The 22,401-nt window shown below is 33.9% G+C and overlaps 1 protein-coding gene across 1 annotated transcript in view; it reads right to left on the bottom strand.

The window, feature by feature from the left end:
• Positions 1–8,394: 8,394 nt before the first annotated feature.
• Positions 8,395–22,401, bottom strand: part of LOC141335408 (phosphatidylinositol-3,5-bisphosphate 3-phosphatase MTMR4-like) — a 101,207-nt gene continuing 87,200 nt past the window's right edge. The window contains exons 13-20 of the mRNA XM_073840858.1: positions 21,586–21,781; positions 19,254–19,439; positions 17,838–18,008; positions 16,646–16,800; positions 14,973–16,146; positions 12,943–13,053; positions 12,769–12,857; positions 8,395–10,094 (exon numbers count right to left, since the gene is read on the bottom strand). Of these exons, the coding sequence (XP_073696959.1) occupies positions 9,917–10,094; positions 12,769–12,857; positions 12,943–13,053; positions 14,973–16,146; positions 16,646–16,800; positions 17,838–18,008; positions 19,254–19,439; positions 21,586–21,781 (2,260 nt within the window). The 3' untranslated portion in view covers positions 8,395–9,916. The remainder of the gene's footprint in view (positions 10,095–12,768; positions 12,858–12,942; positions 13,054–14,972; positions 16,147–16,645; positions 16,801–17,837; positions 18,009–19,253; positions 19,440–21,585; positions 21,782–22,401) is intronic.

The raw sequence follows: 22,401 nt of genomic DNA, 5'->3' as shown, positions 1-22,401 counted from the left end.
CTATCTATCTATCTATCTATCTATCTATCTATCTATCTATCTATCTATCTATCTATCTATCTATCTATCTATCTATCTATCATTGTTAAATAAAGCTGATAAATACCAATACAGTGACAAAATCTCCTCACCTGTGTATGATTTTGAGTATAATGCAAGATAAATTAACGATAATGCAGTAAAAAAATGCCTCTTTTTTAATCCAAATCAATTTACAGTTGACATAAACTTGCATTTATTAGAGACAATCCTGTATATAACTGTATATGGCAGCATATGACAAAAAGACTTATTCAGACTTTGTTTTTTAATTGGCTATTACTCATGTTTCCAAACTGAAATTAATTAAAGCATGAGCAATCCGCAAAATGGCACTCGTTATTGGATTATTCCAGGTGAAATCATTAATGGTTCTTGCAGTATTTTTGTTCCTGCATGTATTTCAGGGAAATGTATTGTTGGAAAATGAGGAAAATTCTGTCAGGAAGTAGGAAGTGTTGAATGATTTTTATTGTTTTATTTTCACTGCGTCTCATTTTACTGTGCTGTAAATTATAAAACATATTTCAGATTTTCAGATGAAAATGCACTTCAAATCGTTTTATAGTTTTCCGCGTTGCTCATATACTTTATAGTGTGTAGATGGGGGATTATTATATCTTGTGTAAAGTTAAACACCTGCTTCCACAACAGAAATGCAGTTATGAATATCGACCAGCTGAGCGCAAAACAGTCATTAATGTGAGTTTGGTGACATCTAATGGCCGACTCACAACAGTTTATCATTACAGCCTACTTTAAAATAATAATAGCCTACTAGAGCAATACTGCAAATAATACAAACAGAAGCCTAAAATGCATTTAAATATAGCTAGTGAATGTATTTGTTTGTTTGTGATATTCAATTAGCTAATTTTTTTATTACATTTTGAGATAGTTCAAAAAGTATTCTTCCATTACTTGTCTACTTAGGTAATTTATCCAAATCTTCAGTAAAGATTTCTAAGCCAGAAACCAAACTAACCAGCCGAGATGAATCACAACAAACAAAATAAATACATGATGAGACTTTTGAGAAGCTGTTTCAATCACGTGATTTGAAGTGGGCGTGTCACTATTTATTTAACTCATTTCCCGCGGTTTGTTCGTCTCCGTGAGTGGATCTCCTCAGGATCGTGTTTGTTTTATGAAAATTGTTGTACTGACTTCAGAGTTTTACAGAAGGGTTTTTCTTCGTTTAACAACTTCACGGTAGGTCCGTTTGGAAAGGTTAATTCGCTCTGTGTTCGTTAAAAAGTAAAGCTTATCAGTCTGTGGAGAAAACAACTGGGAGTTTTACCTCAGCGTTGGCCTGCTTTTTGTTAGTCAGCCCAATGGCTTTTGGTATGTCTCTAGATTAACGAACTTGGTGTCATTCGCTTACGCGTTTTTCCGTTTGTAGACGCACGGAATGAAATGGAAACAGCCTTTTAACTAGAAATATATGAGAGATTTTTTGAGTTCACACCAAGAACGATAACTAGATTCGCGTTCAAACAAACGGACGATCAGTGTTGGGGGTAACGCATTACAAGTAACGCGAGTTACATATTCGGATTACTTTTAAAGTAACGCCTTTTTCATTTACAAGAACACAACTGAGTTACAAATAAGTAACTTTTGCTTTTGTATTTATTGACTGATAAGTCTCCTGTTCGCATGTGGAGAGAAATCTGGAGTAAGCGCTGTGTAAACATAATAGGGGTGTATTTAATAGCTAACAATACATTGTATGGGTCAAAATGATCTATTTTTCTTTTATGACACAAATCATTAGGATATTAAATAAATATATTGTGTACATTTCATCCTGTAGATATATCAAAATGTATTTTTTGATTAGTAATATGCATTGCGGAGAGTTTCATTTGGACAACTTTAAAGGCGATTTTCTCATTATTTAGAATTTTTTTGCCCCCTCAGATTCTAGATTTTCAAATGGCTGTATCTCAGCCATTGTCTTGTCCTAACGATTTAATGCATCAATGGAAAGCTTATTTATTCCGCTTTTAATTCACCTCACTTGCAAAAAAAATTTTTATTTCTCAAAAATGTATAAAAACAAAGAAATACAAACTCAGAATATGACACAAACCTCCAATAATTAAGTGTTAAATAACACAATTCTCCTTAATGTATTTAATCCCATTTTATTAACCAATGTCTTTGCTGCTGACCTTCAATGATCCAATTCAACCATATAATAAGCAAAAATGACTTCAGATTAACTAACATTTGTGCTTCCTTTTTTTCATTGCTGAAGAGTGTTGCTCCTTTCTCCTACAGTTTTACTGACGTGATTTTACTTTTCCTTCAGCCTGAGGCTTATTCAGTTTACTTTTTGGTGTGAAAGGGCTTTTACAATTGCTAAAAATAAAACTTTTAGAACAATCTTGTGTCATTTTTTCTTAAATCTTCTGATTTCCACAGCAGCTGAGGAACAGCCCAACCCTGTTTGATCTATACTTTCCTGCATAGTTGAGCTCTCCAACCCTGATCAAAACACCTGAATCAGCTAGTTGAGATGTTTTCAGGAGCACCTGATGATTACAGACAGACATGTTTGAGCTGAACGCTGCAGATAGGTCCTGTGATCATCCCTAGCCCCTAGATCTTCCTGTCTGTGAATCATCTCATCTGTGATTAAATAAACGTGGTAACCTTTAACGATTTAATTGTATTTTGTTAACTGTTTATTAATCTTTGTTCAGATTTGACAAAAGGGTTAATTCTGGATAATTGGGAAAATATTCTCCCAGTCATCTCAATTGCAAAAAAGTTTCACAATTTATCTGAATCCACCCTACACTCTTAAAAATAAAGGTGCTTTAAAAGGTTCTTCACAGCGATGCCATAGAAGAACCATTTTTGCCTCCACAAAGAACCATCTCTTTCTTACCTTTTTAGAATCTGAAGAATTGTGAAACAGAAAGGTTCTTCAGATGTTAAATGTTCTTTATGGAACCAAAAAAGGTTCTTCTTTGGCATTGTGAAGCACCTTTATTTTTAAGAGTGTGTATATATTACAGTAGTCAATATTTGAAGTGGATCAAAACCTTTTTATCAAAGTTGTCCTAAAACCAAAAACCAAAGCTGTTCATGTCTTAGGACAACTTTGAACTTTTTTTGATCTATATCAAATGTTTACCCTTGTGCGTTCAGAAAGAAAAAGTTTTAGACAATGTCCATGTCCAAAATCTGTCATAATTTTATTTATTAATATTTTTTTCCACTTTCACTGATGTCGATTTTTTAACCAGCATCTGTTCTATCCATAGATACCAAACATTCATTAATTTTCAGAACTGTAACCCTTTAAATGCTGGTTTGTTTGCATAATGCCACAGGTGTTTTTTATGAAGAAATGAAAAATAGTGATTTCCATATACTAAATGCTGAGCGGAATTTTTTTCTTTGCTTATTAGATTCCTGGGTGTGTCAGTGAAGAACAACATTCATTTTGAGGCATTTATATTTTTATGTAGTGTTAGATTTTTTTTTTTTAATGTATATGTAAAATTGAATAAATGGCACAATCTAGTAAAAAATGGTAAAAATGTAAAATTTGAAGCCTTGCCGATCGAATAAATGCCTATTAGCAAATATTGCATCATTTTTATAGTCAAATGGCCCTGGGTTAAAAAATTGGGTTTCAGTGTGGACATTGTAAAATTGATTTTTTGAAGGAAATGAGGGTGAAATATTACAATTTCAATAAAAATAAACACCTGAGCCAAAATGTATGCAGTTGGCATTAACACATGCACACTTATAACTTATAAAAAACTGAAACGGACAAAAATGTCCATAAGCGTGCACAAGGGTTAACTACTGCGCTTCTTATTAATAATAATGCTTGAACAACTGTATTGGTCTTTTATCATAACGCTTGATGATAATAGGTCATTCTTAACATTGTATCTTTCCTTGAGTTTGATTTATTGTCAGAATTAAGAAAATACAAGTGGAGCATGACTGGGACATTTCTCTGTCAGTTACTTTGTAACTTTATCTTTATTTATTTATTTGTATTTAGCACTATTACAGACTCACATGGCTATAATATTTATAAAATGTGACCCTTGACCACAAAGCCAGTCTTAAGTTGCAGCACGGGTATATTTGTAGAAATAGTCAATAATACATTGTATGGGTCAAAATGATCGATTTTACTTTTATGCCAAAAATCATTGATATTAAGTAAAGATCATGTTCCATGAAGATATTTAGTAAATTTCCTACCGTAAATATATCAAAACTTAATTTTTGATTAGTAAGATGCATTGCTAAGAATATCATTTGAACAACTTTAAAGGTGATTTTGTCAATATCTAGATTTTTATTTATTTTTTTCACCCTCAGATTGCAAATTTTCAATAGTACAGGATAATATCTGGCTAAGATTTAACTAACAAACCATACATCAATGGAAGGCTTTATTCAGATGATTTCAGGTGATGTATACATCTCAATTAAAAAAAATGACCCTAGTGATTGGTTTTGTGTTCCAGGGTCACAAATATTGTTTACTTTTTTTTACCGAAAAGTGCTTATTTGTACAGAACTGGCATTGGCTAGTATTATTATTATTATTATTGGCAATGTTGGCTTTCTTTGTTCTTTTGTTTTTAACTACAAAGTGTCCTGTACAATCTGTATGGACTGATGTGTGCCCTGTTATATCTGTAAAACTAAAAGTCAGTTTTTAGTTTGCCCTTCTCATCATTACCTGACGTGGATGTGAAGCTGAAGAAGCCGAGCTCAAGCACATACAATGGACATTTATGAGGCAGAGGATTTCAAAGCAGAAATAACAAGCTAGAAAAATACTTGTATTATATATTTTTTCTCTAAGCTGTGTAAATCATGTTTGATCTGCAGGTTAAAAGGATCAGCTTTGCATGAGCTCCACAAAGTGCTTCTATTATATGTTGAAGTGTTATTGTTCTATTGAATGAGTGTAATAGTTGGCCTGCCACTGGTTTTCCTTTGTTTTTATAGATTCAGAAATCAGTGCTAATTAACTGTCGTTAGAACTTAAGAATTATTCCTCTAAATTTACAGTCTCAATTTAAAGAGATGTACATTTTCCTCATATTTTATGTATGTTTTTGTGTTGTATATGCTATGTCCTTTATGTAAATGTTCTGTATGTGTTGCATGTGCTGTTTTTTATGATGTGACTTTAAAAAACATTTGAGATTTCATTAAAGTTCATTTCCAGAACAAAAATGTACAGATAATATACTCACCCTTTTGTCATCTAAGATGTTCATGTCTTTTTTCCTTCAGTTGCAAAGAAATTGTTTTTTGAGGAAAACATTTCAGGATTTCTCTCCATATAATGGACTTTAATGGTGCTCCCAAGTCTGAACTTCCAAAATGCAGATTCAAATGATCCCAGCCTAGGAAGAAGGGTCTTATCTAGCAAAACGACAGGTTATATTTTTTATTTTATTACAATTATATTCTTTTTAACCTCAAATGCTTGTTTTATCTTGTTCTGCTTGAACTTTTTTCTGATTCAAGACAGGGTATGTCGAAAAACTCCCATCGTATTTTCTCCCTCAAATTCAAAAATCCTTTTACAAAATTGTACTACACTCTTTAAAATTGAAGGTGCTTTAAAAGTTTATTCAAGTGATGCCATAGAAGAACTATTTTTGGCTCCACAAAGAACCATCTCATTCTTACCTTTTTATAATCTGTAGAACCTTCTTTTGCCACAAGGAGCCTTTTGTAAAACAGATGTTAAAGGTTCTATATGGAACCATTTAGACAAAAAAAGTTCTTCTATGGCATCAAGTAGCACTTTTATTTTTAAGAGTGTACAGTCGTGGCCAAAAGTTTTGAGAATTACATAAATATTGGAAATTGGAAATTGGAAAAGTTGCTGCTTAAGTTTTTATAATAGCAATTTGCATATGCTCCAGAATGTTATGAAGAGTGATCAGATGAATTGCATAGTCCTTCTTTGCCATGAAAATTAACTTAATCCCAAAAAAGACTTTCCACTGCATTGTTAAGAAGGCTTCAGGGCGTCCAAGAAAGTCCAGCAAGCGCCAGGATGGTCTCCTAAAGAGGATTGAGCTGCGGGATCGGAGTGCCACCAGTGCAGAGCTTGCTCAGGAATGGCAGCAGGCAGGTGTGAGCGCATCTGAACACACAGTGAGGCCAAGACTTTTGGAAGATGGCAGTAAAGCAATCCCAAAGGAGTGGGCTCACTCACAATTTTGCCCAAAAACACAGCCATGAATAAAGAATGGTACCAAAACACCCTCCAACAGCAACTTCTTCCAACAATCCAACAACAGTTTGGTGAAGAACAATGCATTTTCCAGCACGATGGAGCACCGTGCCATAAGGCAAAAATGATAACTAAGTGGCTCGGGGACCAAAAGGTTGAAATTTTGGGTCCATGGCCTGGAAACTCCCCAGATCTTAATCCCATTGAGAACTTGTGGTCAATCCTCAAGAGGCGGGTGGACAAACAAAAACCCACTAATTCTGACAAACTCCAAGAAGTGATTATGAAAGAATGGGTTGCTGTATCAGTCAGGATTTGGCCCAGAAGTTGATTGAGAGCATGCCCAGTCGAATTGCAGAGGTCCTGAAAAAGAAGGGCCAACACTGCAAATACTGACTCTTTGCATAAATGTCATGTAATTGTCGATAAAAGCCTTTGAAACGTATGAAGTGCTTGTAATTATATTTCAGTACATCACAGAAACAACTGAAACAAAGATCTAAAAGCAGTTTAGCAGCAAACTTTGTGAAAACTAATATTTGTGTCATTCTCAAAACCTTTGCCACGACTGTATATCTCTGCAGATGTACTGACCCAGTGTTTACGAAGTGAACATGCGAAGAAGATTAAACACCTTTAACAAAAAAGGTAAAACCGCGATGTAGGACAATTTTGAAGTTGAGGGAAAAAATGAGATGGGAGTTTTTCAACATACCCTAACTGTCTTGAACTGAAAATTAAATTTTTGTTCTGGAAGTGAACTCCTCCTTTAAGCTTGGTTAATTCCTAACAGATCAGACTCAATGTAAATATGAAAAATATTTTAGAATCTCTTGACTGTTTGAATCTATGTTAATACATCTTATAGCTTTAATGCACTAATAGTGTTTTTACTGAAAGGTGCTACAAAGAATCATAAGGTTTTGTATAGAAGGCAGTGAGCACATGAACTCGCACGATTTGTTTGCATCAAACAATGTTCTAGGTCACTTTAACACACTTCAGTCACAGTATGTTTATCTACAGATTATACTTAGCAACATGTTTGGAGTTTTTTTACGTTTTGTAAAATGTTTGTCTGATTTGATTTGCAAAATAAAAGCAAATTCACCGCTTCAAATGGATACATTTGATTTCATTGCTGTGTTTTCAAAATAAAGTGCACTTTAATGCCTTAGACTTACATAGCAAGTAAATATGCATGAAGCATAATAGTGACACTACTGTAGTTTTGAAGTCTTTTTTTTTCATTTATAGTTTTATTTCAGTCATTTAGAATTTTGAATTAGTTTTTATGCTTTTTAATTTTAGGAGTTTTTTTGTTGTTGTTGCTATCTATAGTTTTTAATTTCAGTTTTACTTTATTTTAGTGCATCAAGTTAAACGAAATGTTTTACTATTTTGAATTAGAAGTTTTAATTTTTTTAAATATAGTTTTTTTCTTAAATATCTATATATAATATAGTCTATCTATACACATAAACGTGATAGTTACTTTAGTACATCAAGTTAAACTAAATGAAAATGAGAAAGCTTCCTTGGCAATTAGCCGATTTTTTTTTTTAGTATTTTTGTTTTTTCTAAATGCAAATTATTTTTTATAAAGGCTTTGGTTAAACTAAATAAGAATAGCTTCCTTGGCAACTATTTTTTTTTTTCAGTGATAATTAATTTTAGGTAACAAAATGGTTTGTTTTTGCTACCTATAATAACATCACTTTAATCCTAATGATAGATTTTTTTTCAGTAACACTTTACAATAAGGTGTCATTTGTTCATGTATTAACATGAATGAACAATACAATACATTATCCTTTGTTAGGTCATGTTAGTTCAGTGTTTTAATTAATGTTAACAAACAGCCTTTGATTGTAATACATTACTAAATGTCAAAAATTATTTTATTCATGCTAACTAATGAAACCTTATTGTGAAGTGTTACCAGTCTTTAGATGGAAAAAAAAAATAGATAAATGTTAATTTACATTTTTTTAAATGCAAATGGACAAAAATAAATGCTAATCACAGTATTAAAGCTCCATGCATGACTTTAAACAAATGTATACTGTAAAAAGGAAAAGATGAATGATCAACACAGGACGCAGATGGCTGATAAAGATGTATTTTATTTTTATTTAACCCATGGGATTGAACTTGTACAGTGCATTTCTTTACAACAATTATTCACTAAGTGACAAATTTTAGCCACTATTACAGACCAAATAGCTATACATCACATTTCTGGGTTCCTTTTTAATGCTTTAAACTCAAAATGTGTCCTTCATCACCACCATGGAGAAGAAAAAAAAAAATCAAACGCTTCTCAGTGTTTTTAACCTCATCCATTCTTATTAAGCCTCTAGCTATTGTACCGTCAAACATGTTAAAGTTACAAATCGGTGAGAAAATAAAACACATGGCACTGTTGAGAGGTTCACCAATAACAATACACAATCAACGTAGGGCCCGAAGACGCAGATGATGTGAAAGAGAAATCATAGCACTTGTTTTGAACATGTAATGCGTTGAGAAGATGAAACGGTGAAACCCTCTTCAATACAAAAGTCTTTTAAATCGCCACCAGTTTCCAATGATCCACGCGTTTCAACTGAAATCTTATCGTCATTGGTTTGTTCAGATGAAGAAACTAGTACACTAGCATTCTGGCTAAAGTAGACGGGAGCAGTGCAACATGGCTATAGTTTTACCGTAACGCACACAACAACATACAGCAGAAATGTTCAGCTTGCTCTGTTTTTAATTCTTGCTTTTCCTGCCACAAACGGACAACCGGCCAGATCAAACGTGAATTTAGGAGTGATTCTGTTTATATATTATTGATATGTAGGATATGTAAAAAATTCGAGTGGGATTTTGGCATTTAAAGTCGTGTATTTCACATCAAACGGAGTGAAAACCATTTCACAGTTGAGCTAAAGCGCGCTTCGGTTTCGACGGGATTGGCTGAGAAACAAAGTAGGTAGCGTTCTGTGCACAAAAATCGCAGTCAAATCAATGCAAACTGGCAGCTTTTATTCAGCAACCGCATCTGCCAATCCCTCCAGTTGACGGAAAACAAAAAGAAACCAAACAATTGTACATTCAAGCTTCATATCAGCAGACAAACAGCTCCGTTTTGGTCTCAAACGCCCTCCGTAGTGCACAAAATAATGATACAAAAGTTAGAATTATCTCATTTTTTAAATACTGTAGCAGCTTGTTTTATTTGTTTTTTTAAATAGTGAGCCTCTGGGGCTTCGGAGTCGCCGAGTTTTAAGGGAAGGATGTGAGTGATGCACAGGGGCCGTGTGGTGGTTTCCAGATGAAGAAACGCTTCTCTTTGGGTTTTCCAACCCAAGAATCCTGGGTTAAGTTAGTGTCCCCAACCAGAGAAGCTCGGAGTTCACTCGCAGTGATAAAAACGCCCCTCCGTCGCAAACCGCCCTCGTGTTTTTGGATTTGATCCAATCCCGTTCCTCGTGTCGATCGGTCCCAGGGCCGATCGGAGCGGACTCTTAATCGGCCTCGTCTCGTGGTTGGCGGGGGGAAGGAGGCAGAGAGCGGCTCTTGCTCTAAATGACGGGCGTCTGATTGGACGCCTGCGTGTGCGTCGCTCTGCGATTGGCCGTCTCAGCTGGACGCGGTGGCGATGGCTTTCTTCAGCTGCTGCGAGCGCAGTTCTCGCGTGCGCGACTCCAGGAGCAGGTCGTAGCAGGTGTTGCACACCAGAACCGGGTCGTACAGCTGCTGGTCTGGAATGGGCAGCTTCAGGTGGCAGCAGTCCTTACAAAACACGTTACCGCAGTTCCTACGAGAAAGCAGGACGGGAATATCATCACTATATGATTCATCACATACTCAACTATAAACACTGCATTCAATATTTCACTACAGTAAACCAACAAACTACTCTAGTAAAAAAGTAAGAGATTTAAAATGCATTTATCGTGCACTAAGTATAGTTCAAATCTATTACCATATTTACTGGCATATCGCTCGAGACTTACCGATATAAAAATTGTGGTAACACTTTACAATAAGGTTCATTAGTTAAACATTAGTTAATGTACAAACCAACATGATCTAACCATGAGCAATACATTTGTTACTGGATTTACTAATCTTTATTAACGTTAGTTAACGGAAATACAGTTGCTCATTGTATGTTCATGTTAGTTCACACTGCATTGACTAATGTTAATTAAGCAATAAGGTACGAGAGGCCGTGCTGTATCATGAATAAATCACGGCTGAAGGGCGTTGTTAGGCATGACGCGAAGCGGAGTGCCTGCAACCCCTTCAGCCGTGATTTATTCACGATACAGCACGGCCTCAAGTACCTTATTGCTTTTATAAAACGGTTACCACACAATAAAAATATTAAAATCAAAAATATATATTAATTTATATATATTAAGTTGTACATTTTCATAAAGTAAAATCATTAACTGCCTTCCGCTGTAAAAAGTAGTCCCTAACTGCAGCAGCTGTGTTTACGTTGCTAAGGGTGGTTGCTAAGGGGGTTCAATGATACACAAAACCGTTGAGTGAAGCGGTCATAGCAGTGCCGTATCATGAATACGACACAGCTGCTGACCAATCAGAATTGAGGAATGGAACTAACCGTTTTATAACAAGATTTTAATAATGTATTAGTAGATTAATAAATGCTGTATAAGTGCAGTTCATTATTAATTCATGTTAACTAATGAACCTTCTTGTAAAGTGTTACCAAAACTGTAATTAATCTACGACTTGTGCACAATGTACATTTCTTAATATTAAGACTAAAATATGTTTTAATGTCACTTTTGGTGAGGATTGCATGGTCTTTAACTATTATATTTAAATGCAAAATATTTAAAGTGTACCTAAAGTTGTTCAACTTTGGCGCAATCAAATTTACTTAAGTATATCTTTAGTTGGATTTCAGCACAATTAAAGTGCATTAAGTACAAAATTAGTTGTTTCTTAAACTTATTATATTTCATTTAAATAAGTTGCCCACGCAACTTTCCTTTTTTTAAATCCTAAAATGACTATTACTGAATTCAAATTAAAGGTAAATAGAAATATCTAATAAATAAAGCTGATATATGCATACTTACAAAAATAAAATAGTATTAGATAAAAAACCTGAACTTATTTGATTTCAGATAAATAAATTGCCCACGTAATATTTCCCTTTTTTTTTTTTTTTTTATTGTTGAAGTCCTGAAATTACTATTACTGAAAATAAACTAAAGGTAAAAAGAAATATCTAATAAATAAAGCTGATATATGCATACATACAAAAAATAAAAATAAAATACAAGTATTAGACAAAAAAAAAAAAGAACTTATTTGATCTCTCATAAATAAAGTGCCCACATAATATTTCCCATTTTTAGTTTTTTTTCCTCCTAAAAGTACTATTACTGAAAATAAACTAAAGGTAAATAATATAAAAACATTGAAGTTTAAGAACTTATTTTATTTTAATTATTTAAGTTGCCAAGGCAATATTTCCCATTTTAAGTTTTTTTTTAGTCCTGAAACTACTATTACTGGAAATAAACTAAAAGTAAAAAGAAACACATTTAAAAAAAAGCTGAAATATTCATACTTATGAAAAATAAAACTTAAGTATTAGATAAAAAACTTGAACTTATTTTATCTCATTTTATCTTAAATTAGTTGCCCACACAATATTTACCATTTTTAGTCAAATCCTAAAATTACTATTACTGATAATAAACTAAAGGTAAATAGAAATACATTTTAAAAAAGATAAAATATACATACTTCCTAAAAAATATACAAGTATTAGATAAAAAAAAAACCTTGAACTTATTTCATCTCGGTTAAATAAATTGCCCATGCAATATTTTCCATTTTAAATTAAATATAATACAAATATTAAAAAAATAATAATAATTACAATCTAAGTTAAAATTAAAAGTAAAAATAAAAAAAATAAAAGCTAATTTGTAGTATTAGTAATTCTAAAATAGCACTTATATAATATTAAAATTAACAACAAATATTCTATAAAATCAGTCAACCAATCACATTAACTTACAAATCCAATATTTAATCATAGAAGAAAACAAATGCAATTAATCAACAATGTTTAAAATCAATCATATTACAGGGATTTCTAACTGTTGATTGTTGAAATCAAGCCTGAATTGCCACTAACAACCATATAATAAAAAAAAAAACTATGCACAATCATCATAAACAGACATTTTGATCTTTAAAAAACAAACAAAAAAAAAAACATTGGGTATCTTAATTATTTGTAATAAATCAACTGTTGTGAAATTCAGTTTTCAGAGTTTATTAACTAAATATTTCATACTATTTAAAATCTCTGAGAGAACCTGGAAATCTCAGAGAGGAAAAAAGTGGGAATCCCTCAAAAAAAAAAAAAGAAAGTCATCAAGTGTGAAAAGTGCTGTGCTCATATTTCTACACTGCTGACAGGAAATGGGCCGCACCTGCAGTGATGGCGTCGCTTGGCAATCCAGAACTCGCAGTCGCAGTTGAAGCAGTGAGAAGCCATGTGATCCGGCACCCATCTGGTGACCTGCGCATCCAAAAACAAGCTTGTTCAACTGTCTGATGATCATCATCTGTGCTGTGCAGCATCAGTAGAGAGTGATATGACTGACCTCTGTGTCCTTCCTCTCCACACGGTCCCAGCTGCCCTCGCTGAGGCGATCCTCGCTGTGATTGGACAGAGAGTCCTCCTCATCGCTGCCGTCAGACTCACGCAGACACGTCTGGAGGAAGAGAGCAGACGTCAGTGGAGTCACAATGACTGCAGAGCCCTTTAGAACTAGTATTAAGATGGATGTGATCATATCACAGCTGTCAATCAAACAAGGCTTTTAACTTTGTGTTTTAAAACTTGACTAAATGCACAAATCTCACTTTTGTATTGCCATTGAGCCATGAAGCTGACTCCATCAGCCATGTAAAAATTGATTTTGAAAGCAAAAGTAAATAAGAATTTTTTTTTTTTTTTTTTACATAAATTTAAGACATTAACCCCCAGTTTCATAGACAAGGCTTAAGCCTAGTCCCAGACTAAAATGCATGTCTGGGCTGTTTAAACTGAAAGAAACTTGCACTGACTGATCTTAAAATATGTCCGATTTTTCGTTTTGTCTCAAGATGCACACCAGTAATGTTTTCACCTAAGGAATATTTCTAAAAACTACATAAATGTCCTAATTGAACAAAGGCCTAATCCTGGCTTAACCTAAACCCTGTCTGTGAAACCGGGCCAAAGACCTTAAGTTAATACAGAACTACACACTGTCATCTAAAAAAATACATCATTCACTTAATTTACGAAAATGAAATGTTTTAAAAGTTTGGAATGAGTGAATGAGTTCAAGATCAAGTTTTGTTTTTGATAGTATTTCTGATATATGTAATACATATAATAGTAATATTGTTAAATATTACTGCAGTTTAAAGAGATGTTTTGTATTTGAAAAGTGTAATTTATTCCTACTATTAAATTTTTAAATATCTTTAAATAAAAATACATTTTAATTATATTTGTACTTCTCTTAAAAATGTAATTATTCATATATATGTATAAAAAAAATATTAAATTAACATTTTTGGGGGAAAGTTAAGCAAATGTAATGTTTAACAAAATGATTAAATTCTTTACAAAGGTCATTTTCTATGATTAATGAAAATACTGACTATAAGAATATTTTGATAAAAAAAATACTGAAAGTATTATACAGACATGACATAATTGATGTTTATAAAATAAAACATGTAATGTTTTATATAAATTATTGCATGCTTTATAAAAACTACTTAGTTTTTTTTGTTTGTTTTTTTAAATACTGATGCTAAAAAATATTTACCTTAAAAAAACATTGAAAATGTTTATGAAACATTTGAAACATTGAAAATATATATTTTTAAATAAAAATACAACTAAAATACAAAATATTTAATGCCTTATAAAAAGTATGTTGCATTTTGCTTAAAAATAATGACACTTCAAAATATTGTGCTGAGGGGAAAAAAAATCACAGAAAATGTTTTATAAAAATAAAATATTTCATGTTTTATTAAAACATGTAAAGCTTTAAAGTTTTTTTTATTTTTTAATAAAACTGACAGTTAATAATAATAAAAAACAATTAAAATATTGCAGGTCAAGCAAAGTTAATAAAAAAATATTTTTTCTTATATTTGAATTGGCTTTTTTAAATACACACACATACATACATATACACACACGCACACTTTGTTTATTTTCAAAAAGTTTACAGTTCTAAAAATATGTATTTTTTCTTATTATTGGAATTACATTTTTTGTTTTTGAAAATAATGTAAATATATACACCACATATATATATTGTTTGTTTTTTGTTGTTAAAAATGTTACAATTTATACACACACATTTTGTGTATTTATTTGCAAAAATGTTACAATTATTTATATATGTAAACATACTATATATGTGTAACTTTGGGATTATTAAATTATTAAGCCTTCTGCAGTTTAAAATGACAGTAGTCAGTATCATGGTTCTGTTAAACCTTTTAAGATATTTAAAACCAAGTCCTTAAATGTAGTTAAAAAACTAAATTCAGTATTTTTTCAAGGATCCACAGTGACCATAATAAATGTACTGAATGTTCACACAAAAAAGCACAAACTCACAATATCATCCTCGTAGTCAACATCGGGCTCAGAAGGCGGCGTGCAGAACTGTTTGCTCTCCAGTTTAAGCTGAAGCTGTCGAACCTGCCGCCTCAGCACCTCCACTTCCTGTTTGTAACTGGCTTCGATCTGCCGCAGCCGCTGCTGCACGGCGTCCACTGCGACCGGCAGCCCGTCATCGTCCAGGTAAGCAGGCGCGGCCGGAGATCCGTTGGAGGAGGGCGGAGAATGGGACGGTAGAAGCTGCCGGAAGGACGGCCCCATTGCCAACGAAGAAGCGGCTGAGGAACAAAGAGCAGCGTAGCTGGAATTCTTCACCGCTGAGAACCAACCCGACTGGATGGGACTTCCAGGAGCACGCAAAGGATCCCGACGACAACACGGGCCTCCGTTAGCACTTCCTCCTTGGCCGCGGAGGAGTTTATTCGCCAGTCGACGCCCGTGATAGCTGCCATGTTGGATGGCGCCTCCGCAGGCCGATTGGACGAGGCCTTGAACGCTGTCCCATTGGGAACCTAGTAGAGATAGCTCCGTCAACTGGCTTTGGGAAATCAAACGGCGTGCAGCTTTGGCATAGTCGGCGGGTGGTGGACGTTCTCTGGCAGGAACGAGTTCGCCATTTCGCGGTGTTTCAAATGGGACTTGGGACTCAACTACAATGGCTTTCCTAGAAGGAGGGATCTCACTTTGCTCCGTTAGAGTCTCCACAGACGCCTCCATTGGCGCAGCGGGTTCAGAGTCTACTGTTTGTGCAAAGCCGTTACAAAGAGGTGGATTGGTGGTGTCTGCAGTCCTGACTTCCTGTGGTAAACTAATTGGGATTGGAGGCGGGGCTTGGTTTATAATTGGAAGGGGCGGGGCTTGATCTAACGCTAAGGGGTGGGGCAAAGACGGTAGAGGCTGGGTTGTCAAACAAGGCTCCGCCCTTAAATCGTCCTCATGAGTTACCGATGAACTCGTTTCCTCGCATTTTAGCTCAGCACCGAGCGATTCGACGATAGGCGGGTCCTCGGATGAAGCGTCGATTTGGATGGCCACGGGTTGGCTGGATTCCAGGGCCGGACGTCCCTCTTGGCAGTGCTTGTTCAGGTTGGGGTCACTCGAGGTGCGGGTGAGCGTCACGCCGTTCTCACAAGCTGACACCAAGTTCTCCATCGAGCGTGTTTTGGGGAGCCTGAGACATTGAAACAGAAGCTATGTGTCAGTGTTTGTGTCACAATGTGCTTCAGTTCACCACAAGAGGGCAGAAGTTGAACACAAAACATTTTTTAGCTAATTATTTTTAGGGTCAGTATTTTTATAATACCAAAAGCAACACATTTTTTTTTTTTTTTATAAAGCATTAAATATAATTTCAAAATGTGAAAAAAAAAAAAAAAAAACTGCTTTAGTTTTTAAAGACAAATATTTAACTCAGTATTTTAATAAACAAAAAAAAATCTATATTTTTTTATAAATCTTTAAATATTACAAAAAGAGAGAACTTACCCTTATATTTTCATAAATTTTTCCTCAGCACAATATTTGTAATTGTAAGTATTTAAAGTAATATTTTTTGTTTAAAAAATATATATTATAATTATATATTTTGTTTACTTGTTTAGCGAAGCAATGTGAGACTAAATATAATTATGCAGCATTTAAAGCAATTCAATGATATCTGTGAGCGTCACCTGTCAAGGGAGCGTGAGCTGAACTCCTCTCCTCCTGCTGAAGGGCTCAGGTAGATATCCATTGCATCTTCAGCCGCGGTGCACGGCGAGGATGTCGGCAGATACACGGCCGTCCACAACTGCAGAGCCCGCGTGTGACAGACCGGCTGTAAAACCTGCAAACATCACCAAACAACAAGTCAACATCTGCAGAAATAATGCTGCATTAAATGAGAGATATTACAAAAATAAAACAAGAAATGAGAAAAAAACCAGTGTGACTTTCTTTTAAGGTGAGACACTGCATGTGAATAGTGAATAGTTATCACCTTACTTACCCAGTTGATTGATTACATTGATAATTGCAAACATTTTTCTAAAATGTTAGGTTTAAATATGCAAATGAGGCATTATACAATGAAATATGCGCTAATTTGCATACATTTCTAGTACAAAAATCTAAACACTGAATAAAGTCAGTTTCAAAATTCTTGTAATTTTTTTTGACATATTAGAGTCCAATGTTTTCACAGAGGGGATTTTGTCACTCCATAATTCAGAAGAGACGGAAAACAATGAATTTTTTTTACATTTTGGGGGGGATAATATGTATAAAACCAAGCAAATTATATATGCACAAATCCTTCTATTAAAAACCTTAAGGATATACACAGGAATAAATGTCAAGTTTGGTGTGTGTAAGTGTTACTGAAGTGGGGATTTATGGCTCAGTGTAGAAGAAAAAACTAATTTTGAGAAAACAGCCTTTAAAAATATGCATTGTAATTAAAATCTATTGACACAAATAGATAAAGTGCTATAAAAGAAACACTTAACAGTGTCTTTTGGGTGCTTTCTTTCCACTAGTCTGAAAAAACACTTGACAAGTGCATGAAAAAACTGGGTTTTTGCCTTCAGTGTCTCCCCATAAAAGGGGTTCTCACAGTCACAGAAAACCTTAAAATATCTGTGATTTATAAATTGATGATTTCAAATCTGGAAAACACAGAAATGAACTTTAAAAGTTATGGAAATTTCTCTACTAAATATCAGTTTTTGTTCAACTGGCTAAGATTTCTTTTTTAGAGTCTGTGGTTGGAAGCTCTTAATTATAAGGATGTGAGTGCAGCATAAAACCTCTTTGAGACGATCAAGTTGTGTAAACCCTGTTTTTATAGTAACTGAATGTGTTTGTGTTTGCAGGAGTGCTGACCATATCATGGCAGGGGATGTAGAGGAAGTTCTGGAAGTTCTTGTTGCCGTTGCGCAGGAGAGACCAGACGGAGCAGGTGCGTTTATAGACGTTACGCGTCTCACGCTCTTTCGCGTTATTGCACAGGAAGGTGCCATACAGACAGGAGTATGTGTGCTGGACCAGCTTCACCTGCAAGAACAACAGAAAAACAGTTAATCAGGTAAATTAATCAGTGTAAACTGGACGATATATAAACTAAGGATTTAACCATCCTGTATAATCAAGTGAAGCAGGCTGCAGATTTAGTTCAATTAGTATATATCAATAGTATAGATCAAAAAAGTAAGTATAACGCTAACGATTATGTTTATTTGTTTAAATGAACTATCAGGCTTGCTTAAGGTTTGTCATCGCAATTGAAAACAGACATATTAAGGTTAACAACTGAAACTAAATTAGCCAATAAACATTTCAGTTATTATAAAAACATTTAAAAAAAGAAAAAGCGGTCACCATTAATAAAGTAATCATGAATAAAAATTATTTAATACATTTTTAAAAACCTTGTTTTTTTTGTTTGATAAAAATATGGGCACTTAAATATTTTTTGGGGGAAAAAAAAACATTAAAAATGCTGCCAGGGAAAGTAAAACAAACGTAATGTTTTATACAAATTAAAACCTAATTTAATATTCTATTATAAAAGATGATTAAATGGTTTATAAAAACTACTTTGCTTTTTGTTTAAATAAGCAAAATAAATAACTTGCAGAACAGCAAACTAGATTTACAATCATGTTTTAAAAAAATTATTTAATGCTTAATAAAAAAAGCTTTTGTTTAATAAAAATACTGACACTTAAATATATTTTATACATTTTTTTAATATATATGTATTTGAAAATGTCTCCAGGACAAGCAAAGCAAACTTATCTTTATAAAGCGATACATTATTTCATTGGTTATAACAAAATGTAATTCTTTATTAAAAGTGCTTTTCTGTTTAATGAAAATATTGACACCTAAAAATATTTCGCTAAAAATAAAATTTGAAAATGTCTGTAGGGCAAGTAAAGCAGACTTAGTTTTATTTAATACAAATACTGATACCTAAAAATAATTTGCTAAAAAACACTGAAAAAAAAAGTATAACTTCATTATAACTCATTTTTAGGCTTTTTTGTTTACTAAACAAGTTTTGGTCATTATCCAAATGTAAAATAAATATTTAAGGTCAACAACTGAAACAAAAGTAATTAGCTAGTCAACATGTCAGTTTCTTCTTTCACTAAAACCCCTAAAATACATTTTAAAAAGAAATAGTTTTGCTGCAACATTAACAAAAAATATTCAATAATGCATAAAAAAAAAAAACTTTTTCATACCAAAAACATACACATTATTTTGACATAAATGAAAGCAAAGGCTCCGTACCAGAAAGGCCTCGTTGAACTCGAAGAGGCAGGGGAACTGCTTGAGGAGCTGATGAATACAGTCCAGCCACTGCAGAAACACAGGACACTGTTCACTCACATCCTCACTGTTCTCCTGATGACCACAGCGATCTGCAAACTTATGACCGTAATCCAGCCACTCCGTCTCCACCAGCACCTGAAAACCCTGCCAGAGACACAAGGACATTACCAATGAAAATTAACAAGTGGTCTGACAGACAAACAACAAGGGATTCATTTAACGTTTCTAAAGCCAAATTTAAAATTTACTCCACTTTCAGAATAAAAATGTCCTGATCATTTACTCACCCCCTTGTCATCCAAGATCTTTCTTTCTTCAGTCGCACAGAAGTTACATTTTCTGTGGAAAACATTCCAGGATTTTTCTTCATATAGCGGACTTCAATGGTGCTCAGTTGACTTAAGGTTAAAAATGTAGTTTCAAAGGGCTTTAAACCATCCCAGCTAAGGAATAAGGTTCTTATCTACTGAAATTATTGGTTATTTTCTAAAAAAAAAAAAAAAAAAAAAAATTATAGACTTTTTAACCACAAATGCTCATCTTGTCAAGCTCTGCGAATGCATACTCTGTGCACTCCGGTTCAGTAGTTAGGGAATGTCGTAAAACTCCCATCTCATTTTCTCCTCTAACTTCAAAATCGTCCAACATTGCCGTTTACCTTTTTTTGTAAAGGGTGTTTGACTCTCCTTGCACATTCACTTTGTGAACACTGGGTTGGTACTTATGCAGCGATGTAGGGTTATTTTAAAGTTGGAGGATAAAAATAAGATGGGAGTTTTACGACATACCCTAACTGTATAGTTCGCATTTGAGGTTAAAAAGTATATAAATGGTCATTTTTGCTAGAAAATAACCGATCGTTTCACTAGATAAGGCCATAATTCCTTGGCTGGAATCATTTAGAGCCCTTTGAAGCTGCATTTTTAAACTTCAATCCGTTGAGCACCATTGAAGTCCACTATATGGAGAAAATCCTGGAATATTTTCCTCAGAAAACTCTAAGTAGTAGTTCACTTCCAGAACAAAAATTTACAGAGAATGTAATCACCGCCATGTCATCCAAGATGTTCATGTCTTTCTTTCTTCAGTCCTAAAGAAATTAAGTTTTTTGAGGAAAACATTTCAGAATTTTTCTCCATATAGTGGACTTCAATGGTGCTCAACAGATTGAAGGTTAAAATGGCAGTTTGAATGCAGCTTCAAAGGGCTCTAGATGATCCCAGCTGATGAAGATCTATCTATATATATATACACACTTTTTAACCCCAAACACTCATCTTATCTTGCTCTGCCTGACAGTTAGTGTCTCTCATTTCTCCTTCAAAATCGCCCTACATCGCTGTTTTAACTTTTTTGAAAAGGGTGTTTTTCAAATTTAGAATATTTTATTTTTTTTTACATTAGATTTTTTATTTTAAGTTTTTTGAACCAGAGATGCACATCCCTTATTTCACTCATGCACATCACAGAGAAAGACAAAATGATCATTTGAGGTTAAAAAGTATATAAACTAATTTTTTTTTTTATAAAATAACCAAATGTTTTGCTAGATAAGACCCTTCTTCCTCAGCTGGGATCATTTAGAGTCCTTTGAAGCTGCATTTTGGAAGTTCAAACTCGGGGCACCGTAGAAGTCCACTATATAGAGAAATTCTGAAATGTTTTCCTCAAAAAACATAATTTCTTTACGACTGAAGAGAGGCATGAACATTTTGGATGACAAGAGGGTGAGTACATTATATGTGACCCTGGACCACAAAACCAGTCTTAAGTCGCTGGGGTATATTTGTAGCAATAGCCAAACATACATTGTATGGGTCACAATTATTGATTTTTCTTTTATGTCAAAAATCATTAGGAAATTAAGTAAAGATCATGTTCCATGAAGATTTTTTGTAAAATTCCTACTATAAATATATCAAAATGTAATTTTTGATTAGTAATATGCATTGTTAAGAACTTCATTTGGACAACTTTAAAGGAGATTTTCTCAGTATTTTGATTTTTTTGCACCCTCAGATTCCAGATTTTCAAATAGATGCATCTCGGGCCAAATATTGTCCTATCCTAACAAACCATACAGCAATAGAAAGCTTATTTATTGAGCTTTCATATGATACATACATCTCAGTTTTGTAAAATTTAACCTTATGACTGGTTTTGTGGTCCAGGGTCACATATGTAAATGTTTGCCCTGGAAGTGAACTTCTCGTGAAGACACAAACATCTGGGATGACATGGGGGTGAGTAAATTATCAGGAAAATTTGATTTTGGAAGTCTTCTTCATACCTCTATGGTTCTGTAAAAGGGATCCAGCAGGATCTTTGCGAGGGCCACGATCTGCGGCGTCCGGTCCCATCCGTCTGAGCAGTGCACCAGCACCGGACGTCCCTCTCGCTCCACCGCAGAGCAGACCAAAGTGGCGGCTTTCAGCATGACGGACAGATGCTGCAGCCAACGGGTGCTTTCCAGAGCCGAGAGCCAGCTGGACAGAGCAGATGCATGATTCAGGTTACAAACGTCTGAACGCAACATGATAGACACACTGCATGCGGAGTAAGAGCTGAAAATAACTTTAGATGTTTCTTATGGATCCCAAAGTGGAATACAAGTGTGTGTCTGCTGGTAAATCTGGAAATAGTTTATCTGAAACCTTTATATATGCAAGGCATTATAGAAGTATTTAAATGCATTATTTATGCATTGCACCTAATAATGCATTGTATGAGCTCAATGATAATTATAACCACAGTTGTAATTCATATCTATCTATTAAAAAGTAAAATGGATTAAAACATGTCGAACAACCAATTTCAAATACTTTTATAATGCCTTACATATGTAAAGGTTTCAGGTAATTCCTGACGTCCTGATCATTTTCATTTACCTGAAACCTTTATATAAATGTAATGCATTATAAAAGTATTTAAATGCATTATTTCTGCATTGCATTACACCCTATAATGCATTATATGAGCTTAATAATAATTATAACCACAGTTGAAATACATATCAATTAAATGTTACACCTTCAGAAAGTATAATGCATTAAAACATGACAAATCAAACAATTTCAGGCATAATGAGGAATCTGCAATTATAATG

The sequence above is a fragment of the Garra rufa genome, chromosome 5 (assembly GCF_049309525.1).
Source record: "Garra rufa chromosome 5, GarRuf1.0, whole genome shotgun sequence".
Classification (NCBI taxonomy): domain Eukaryota; kingdom Metazoa; phylum Chordata; class Actinopteri; order Cypriniformes; family Cyprinidae; genus Garra; species Garra rufa.
This window is presented reverse-complemented; position numbering and strand designations above follow the sequence as displayed.